This window comes from Sander vitreus, chromosome 7, assembly GCF_031162955.1.
Source record: "Sander vitreus isolate 19-12246 chromosome 7, sanVit1, whole genome shotgun sequence".
NCBI lineage: Eukaryota > Metazoa > Chordata > Actinopteri > Perciformes > Percidae > Sander > Sander vitreus.
The window spans coordinates 33,049,315-33,056,814 of NC_135861.1; the positions used below are offsets into that span (position 1 = coordinate 33,049,315).

A 7,500-nucleotide genomic window follows, 5' to 3' on the forward strand; every position below is an offset into this window, starting at 1 on the left:
CCGCAGACAGTTTGTCCGACGACCCCCATGCACTGAATTCAAGCCCCAGTACACTGTGAAGACAGTAAAGCATGGTGGTGCAAACATCATGTTATGGGATGTTTCTCATACTGTGGTGTTGGGCCTGTTTATCACATACCAGGGATCATGGATCAGTTTCAATACATCAGAATACTTGAAGAGGTCATGTTGCCTTATGCTGAAGAGGAAATGCCTTTGAAATGGGTCTTTGAACAAGACAATGACCCCAAAACACACCAGTAAGAGAGCAAAGACTGATGTTATGGAGCGGCCAGCCCAATCCCCAGACCTCAACCCCATAGAGAACCTGTGGGGTGACATCAGAAATGATGTTTCTGAGGCTAACCCAGTACTGCAGAGGGATTGTGGGATGTAGTTCAATGGTCCTGGGCTGGAATACCTGTTCACAGGTGACTCCATGCAACACAGATGTGGAGCAGTTCTCAGAAATAATGGTTATGGAACTAAATATTAGTGCAGTGATTCAAAGTGAAGCAAACCCTTGAGACATGTTTCAGTTCATACAGTAAATGTTTGAGTTTGTAAAGAAAAATGCAAATACTGCCTAATAAAGGCCTAAACAGCCTAATATTCCTTTTTCTTCACTTTCTGTAAAGGTAGAACACAAACGTGATCAATTCTGTTTTGATTTGGAGTTGCATTGATATTATGGAATGAAAAGCTATTCTAAGGATTTTGAGCATTATTCACTTTTTTTTTAAACACACTGCTATTATTCTGAACACAACTGTATATGCTTAGCTCCAACTGGATATTAGGTCAGCTAATCTGGCAGACGAGCCTCACTGCTGGGCACTCACCAGGTAAATCATATCAGAAGTTGGTAAAGATCTTTCATGTGTTTGTCTGCAGTTTGGTTGCAGAAACCAAGAAGGGTGGATTTGTGGATGTAACAAAATCCTACAACAACATCATCAACAGCATCAAGGAGGCAGAAGAGGCTGCCAAGATGGCCGACAAAGCTGCTAACGCCACTCTGGAGGTACAGGACACATGGGCATGTTTATTCTTCTGCCTTATGAGCGCACACGCATGCACAAATGAAAACTGCTTAAAGAACGGGCTTGTAATATTGGTGTGTGTGTGTGTGTGTGTGTGTGTGTGTGTGTGAGAGGGCTATATGGCTAGCAAAGTACTGTGCTTTGTCTGCTATTATAGGCGGCCACCTTATATTGTGAAGACGTTACTTCTATCCATGAGAACAGAGGGCTATGCATAATATTATGAAGACCTGCTGTATGCCAATGGCCCATGATTTTGTATATGTTTTCAACTGCATCTATTGTTTGTGTGTGTGTGTGTGTGTGTGTGTGTGTGTGTGTGTGTGTGTGTGTGTGTGTGTGTGTGTGTGTGTGTGTGTGTGTGTGTGTGTGTGTGTAGAACATAAAGGACCAGGATCTGGGTCAGATTGCAAATGGTCTGAGGAACCACAGCGTGGGGCTGAAGGACCAAGTGGGAAAGCTAAATGATGAACTCAACAACGGTAAACAACGCGCACCTTTTACTTACAATGTATTCCTCTAAGAAATTCATTTTAAGGAATGTCATGAAATCAAGTAGACGCAGAGACCTTCAGTTTGGATGTTTTGGTCGTTGAAGTTTGTCCTTTATCTGTTTCTGCTGCGCAGAACTGAAGCCGCAGCTGGAAGACGCTCAGAAGCGACTGGGCGACGCCAAAACCAAACAGGCTGCTGTGATGAAGGACCTGGGGATGGTTCAGAACAACCTCAACTTCACCACAAGTATGCACACTCAACACAGTAACTACACCACATTAAATAAGCAGAGTCTTCCGGTTTGGCGATGTAGGTGTGAGACGCAGAACTGATGACTTTCCACCAAGATTTTATCTATCCTACAGACTAAAGAAGACATCTTTGTTTGATACAGATCCTCGCATAAATCACACTATAATCATTTCAATTTTTTCAATTTTATTATTTTTCTTAATGAAAATGACACAAAAATGATCATTCCCTCCAATATCGTGAATCATATCGCAATTGCAGTCAAAATAATAATTATTATTCCTCATATCGTGCAGCCCTACACCAGAGCATACATTGTCGAATTTGATTAAAATCAAAAAAACATTTTTTATTTAATTTATTCATAAGATGAAAACTAGTAGAAAGAAAGCTCATTTTAAAGATGTGGACGTAGTGATAGAAGCTTATCCATCTCTAATATCTATTTAAAAATCAACGTCATCCTTGGTTCTCTGCGATGAACAGACGCGAGTCAGGAGATCGGCGAGGCAAAGCGAGCGGCGGCTCTGGCGAACGCCACGGCAACACAAGTCAACGATGCCCTGCGTCCCATTAAAGAGCAGCTGGACCAATGGCAGCAGGCCTACGGCGACGCCAACGCCACCAACGATGACATCAACAACGCACTGATGGAGGCGAACAAGACTGGTAGGAGCTTGTGAATGTGTCACCAAAAATACAACCAAAAAAGATCCTTATTTCAGTAACTGGTTGCTAGCCACAGCTTTTATTTTCTGTCAGTGTTATACGGTTGCTTCATTAGCCTTTTGAACCCTAAATTAAATATCTTTGGGTTCGGGACTGTTGATCAGACAAAATGAGTTTGTAGACGTGATCTGGGAAATATTGATTCACAATTTTCTGAGCAAAGAATTAAAGCTTAAGTGCGTAACTTTTTGATATTAATAAACTGCACGCAGAAAATTGAGCGAAGATAATTACCTTCTGAATCGATCTTCTGAAGAATCCATCATGTTTTTTTTAATCCTCCGTGTCCTCCTTGGCTACTAGCACGATCATGTAAGGCTTGTATCATGTGGATGCGCAGACAGTGTTGTTGTCATTACTTAGAATTCCTCAAGGGGGCGACAGAAACAAAGCACTATAGCTTTAAATGATTAATCAGATTAATTGATACTAAAAATAATCATTAGTTGCAGCCCCAATGAAAAATAAAATAGTGTAACTATTGCCAGATACCATATTCAATAACGTTATCTAAGTGGACTGTGAGTCACTTCCTCTCACTTTCTCTCTACAGTGCACGTACTGGGGGAAACTATTCCTCTGCTCATGAAGAAGCTGGATAAACTGCAGAATCACTCGGCACAGATGCCAAACATCTCTGAGAACATCAGCCGCATCCGGCAGCTCATACAGCAGGCGCGCAATGCTGCCAGCAAGGTACAAACGCGCACACACACACACACACACACACACACACACACACACACACACACAAAAAAAGAAGTTAGAATTGAGAAAAGCTCTTTTCTACCAGCAGCTTGTAATGTTTTCTCTTTCCCCCATCCATCCAGGTGAGCGTGTCGGTGAAGTTTAACGGGCATTCCGGTGTTCAGGTGCGTACTCCGCCTAACCTGGCCGATCTGGCTGCCTACACCTCCCTGAAGTTCTACATCACTCTGCCGGAGGCGGCACGAGCCAGGCGGCAGGACAACAGCGACAAGCAGTTCGTCTTCTACCTCGGGAACAAGGATGTAAGCATCAGTACAGCAACACAGAAGCTCATTACGTGTTGTTTTGTGCAGTATTTAATGATGAACTTGTTTTTGGAGTTTATTATTTCAAAAATGTTTTATTCTTGTTTCAAAACTCTCTGAACATTCATGCATTTGATTGGCACAGTAGCGCTATGGCTTCTATTAACACGGTCCTGGGGTGTATTCTTTGTTTTGAACGTGATTCGTTGGACAGTATGGATTTTTGTAGTTGATTTCTATATCTAACTGGTATTTCTAGTCCAGTAAGGAGACCCTTGGCAAGGACAGTATGGGTTTGTGTCATTCATGACTCTCTATCTGGTATTTGTAGTCCAGTAAGGAGTTCCTGGGCATGGCGTTGGAGGGGAAGAGACTGCGCTGGTTCTTCAACATTGGAGGAGAAACTGCTGAGGTGCTGATGACTGAAGACGTCAAGTCTGATGGAAATTTCAACAGCGTAGTGCTGGAGAGGTAAAACACACATACACACACACACACACACACACACACACACACACACATTACACAGTTTGAACAATTTGAGTGACTTCACACTTCTCAATAGTTTCTTTAAAGGAAAGAGTAAAATTCTTTCACATGAACATTTTTATTTTATAACATACCAATTTTTTAGGAAACAAAAAGGAATGAAAATCAGCAGTTTGCTTCAATAGATATATCATTTTATTTTGCCTGTAGTAGTTTATGTAATGACTGGAAAAAAAGTTAAAAACTAAAGGTACGTAATAACAAAGAACATTGGATGCCCTGGCTTGCCATGCACCTGCATCATCTCTAAATACAAATGAATGTGGTGTTTCCATTGTTCCACCTCCATTACTTTCTGAAAAACAGTAAGTTGATCATCGGCCTTCGGCCTAGGGTGCTCTGGTACCACGTACACTTATGAGCGTCCTTATGTTCGAACATGGTGTTTGTTATAGACAATCCATGACTAGCACAGATGTCTAACAGCAAACGACCACTGGGGTTTAGATCAGGGAGGCCTTTCCTCCCAATCACGCCTCTCCAGGTGTCTCCATTATTGCCCATGTGCGCATTGAAGTGTCCCAGCAGAACTATGGAGTCCCCGACTAGAGCCCCATGCAGGACTCCATTCAGTTTAGCTCCTTGTGTGCTCAGGTTTGTTTATCCTACAAGCGTGTGTTATCTTGTCTCCTGTCCTTATTCTGTATGAATGAATAAATGAATATGTGTCTGTCTGGCTGAATGCAGGATCCTCCAGTACGGTCAAATGTCCATGTCTTCAGAAGCCACTGAGGGGCACCAAGCAGTCAAAGCCGACGTGGAGGCTGGAGGAGATCAGGGGCTGCTCAACCTCTTGACCGACGATACAGTCTTCTACGTGGGAGGATACCCAAATACTTTCAAAGTAAATGCATGGAGGGCTGTGTTGTTTTTTTATGTGGGGTTGAGCTCAGGCATGAAGCGAACCCCTTATTGAAGTATATAAAAGTCACTCCATCGCTACTCTTCCAAATAATTAGACTCAAAAAAAGATAATAATAATAATAAACACTAGGGCTGCTAACAGTTAATCTAAATAATAATAACCTTAATCTAAAGAGCAGGGGTCTTCAATGTTTTTTAGGCTAAGGACCACTACTAATATTGTATAAAATTCTGTTGCATATTAAACTGGGCCTACAATAACGTAAAGGGCGGCCTAAGTTGTTCATGTTTCAATATTAAACATACATGTGGCACAATGAATCCTTAAGCTTATCTTAGATCCTTAGCTGGAGCCGTGGATGGCTGCCTTATTGGCTAGCTTACCTATAGGCCAGTAAGCCTATCATCAAGGTTGGGTAACAGCGCGGTTGGGTATACAGCAAAGATATTCAACAGGGGGCCTGATGAAACAAATTCCAGTGATGTAAGATAAAAGAAAGACACTTGTAAAAGAGACAGACAGAAATAAAAAGACATTTTTTCAAAGATGTTACTGATTTCCGATTATCTTTATTCTCTTGTTTCTTTTGTAGCCCCCTTCCCAACTCGCCCTTCCTAACTTTAAGGGCTGTATTGAGCTCGACACACTCAACGAGGAAGTTCTCAGTCTGTATAACTTTGAAAACATCTTCCAGCTCAACACCACAGAGGACGTACCTTGTGGCAGGTCAGTGCACACAGTTGTCATGTGATGTATTTATTTAAAATCTTTGTTGGATGTTGCCCCTGGCTTTCTTTCTTGTCTCAGATTCCTTAAAAAGAACAGGTAAATAACCTCTACTCTGTGTTTATGTTTTCTTTTCTCTATATATTTCCTATAATTACTTTTGAGTAAACTCACTCTCATATTTTCCATTTTTCTTCTTCTTTGTGATTCATAATGGATTGAAATGGCTTAAAACAGGTCCAAGCAGGCACTGACTCAGGCCTGGGTGAATGACGCAGCATACTTTGATGGTACCGGCTTTGCTGAGATCCTTACTACTGATGACACAGCTCGCATACAGCGCTTTGAACAGGAAGTCAAACTGATCTCACACAACGGAATTCTGCTCCTGCTGCAGAAGGAGGTAAAGACTTTACTCATTCATTATTCTCTTAGGTGATTACTTACTAATCAAATGGGGGTCCGTGGTCTAATTTTGTTTGGGGGTCCTTGATGTCAAAAAGATTGAGAACCACTGGTGTAGATAACCATATCATCTGCATACAAATGAATGTTCGCAGACTTATTGTTCCTTTGATATTGTTTGATAACTTAAAACAAAGCAGGTGCTAATATGAATTAGATGATTGATGCATTACAACGCATTAAAGCATTTTTATTGTCTGTGTGTTGTTCTTGACTTTAATGGACCTGACAGAAATACCAATATATACGAGTATTACCATACTGTCTGCTGTATGATTATAATATGACCACGAAAGGCTGGAAGCTCTTTCTCAGTGTTTCCTCCGTGTCGCTCTCCTCCATCAGAGTCAGTTCCTGTGTCTGGCGGTGTGTAAGGGCAGACTGAAGGTTTTCTATGACTTCAGCGGTGATCTGGTGGATTTGGGGCCTAAAGACCCTTCATCTGATTTACTGAAGATCAGCGATGCCGAACCCAATGCTGTGAGTCTGCCATGTCTCTCTGCCTGTCTGCCTTTGTTTTCCCATGTGGATTATACACTGTTGCTACTTTCTATACACCATGTCCCTGTTGAAGGAATATGGATATATAAGGAGGTAAAATGGCTGAAACATAAGGAGAGAATAACCATTTCATGTTGTACACTGTGTAGCTGGAGATCATCATCCTGCATAGCCAAAACCGTGTTGTGGTGAGGAACAACCGCAACAACCTCTTCACCCTCCAGTATACAGAGAGCCTCCCCCAGTTTAGTAGTAACTACTACCTGGGAGGAGTACCAGAGAACAAGATGCCTGAGAAGTGAGTAGGAAACTAATTTTATTAGTCCCGATACCATTCTTTCACGATACATGGGTGACCGATTGCGATTTGATAGTACGGTACCGTATAAACAGAAAATATTTAGGTGAATCATTGGTAAAAATGGCTAACGTGTGTGTTTTTCAGGACGAGTCCTTCTGCCCTAGTCTGGCTATCAGCAGACCAAGCTCAATCTTTTCAGATTGAACATTAGTCTGGGGAGTCTGCTCTGTATTTTCTACTGGCGGGATCAACGGGCATAGTTCAAATGACTCTGTACGCAATTGGATAGTCCTTCAACCAATCAGACCAACGGTCCGGGTGGCGTAGCAGCGACAGCGGCATCAACGCGTTGCTGCGCTTCGGTGGCCGCCATGTTGAATGTAAACAAGAAGCTGCTTGGTCGCTTCTCTATCGTCATTGTGTTAAATCCGCCAATAGCGCGCCAGGTGGATAAGCCAGTTTGTGATTGGTTCCCGCAAATTTGTAACGGAAAGCAGGATAGATAAACGTACAGGTTTTCCAGCCTGAGCTGCAGGGAGAAATCAAACCCCCGGCAGATCG

General features: G+C 42.3%; 1 protein-coding gene across 1 annotated transcript in view; it reads left to right on the forward strand.

The window, feature by feature from the left end:
• lama5 (laminin, alpha 5) overlaps positions 1-7,500 on the forward strand; it is a 119,327-nt gene that overhangs the window by 102,221 nt on the left and 9,606 nt on the right. The window contains exons 56-67 of the mRNA XM_078255965.1: positions 895-1,024; positions 1,423-1,525; positions 1,671-1,784; positions 2,277-2,459; positions 3,073-3,215; positions 3,350-3,529; positions 3,864-4,003; positions 4,769-4,925; positions 5,539-5,672; positions 5,910-6,075; positions 6,483-6,617; positions 6,788-6,936. Of these exons, the coding sequence (XP_078112091.1) occupies positions 895-1,024; positions 1,423-1,525; positions 1,671-1,784; positions 2,277-2,459; positions 3,073-3,215; positions 3,350-3,529; positions 3,864-4,003; positions 4,769-4,925; positions 5,539-5,672; positions 5,910-6,075; positions 6,483-6,617; positions 6,788-6,936 (1,734 nt within the window). The remainder of the gene's footprint in view (positions 1-894; positions 1,025-1,422; positions 1,526-1,670; positions 1,785-2,276; positions 2,460-3,072; positions 3,216-3,349; positions 3,530-3,863; positions 4,004-4,768; positions 4,926-5,538; positions 5,673-5,909; positions 6,076-6,482; positions 6,618-6,787; positions 6,937-7,500) is intronic.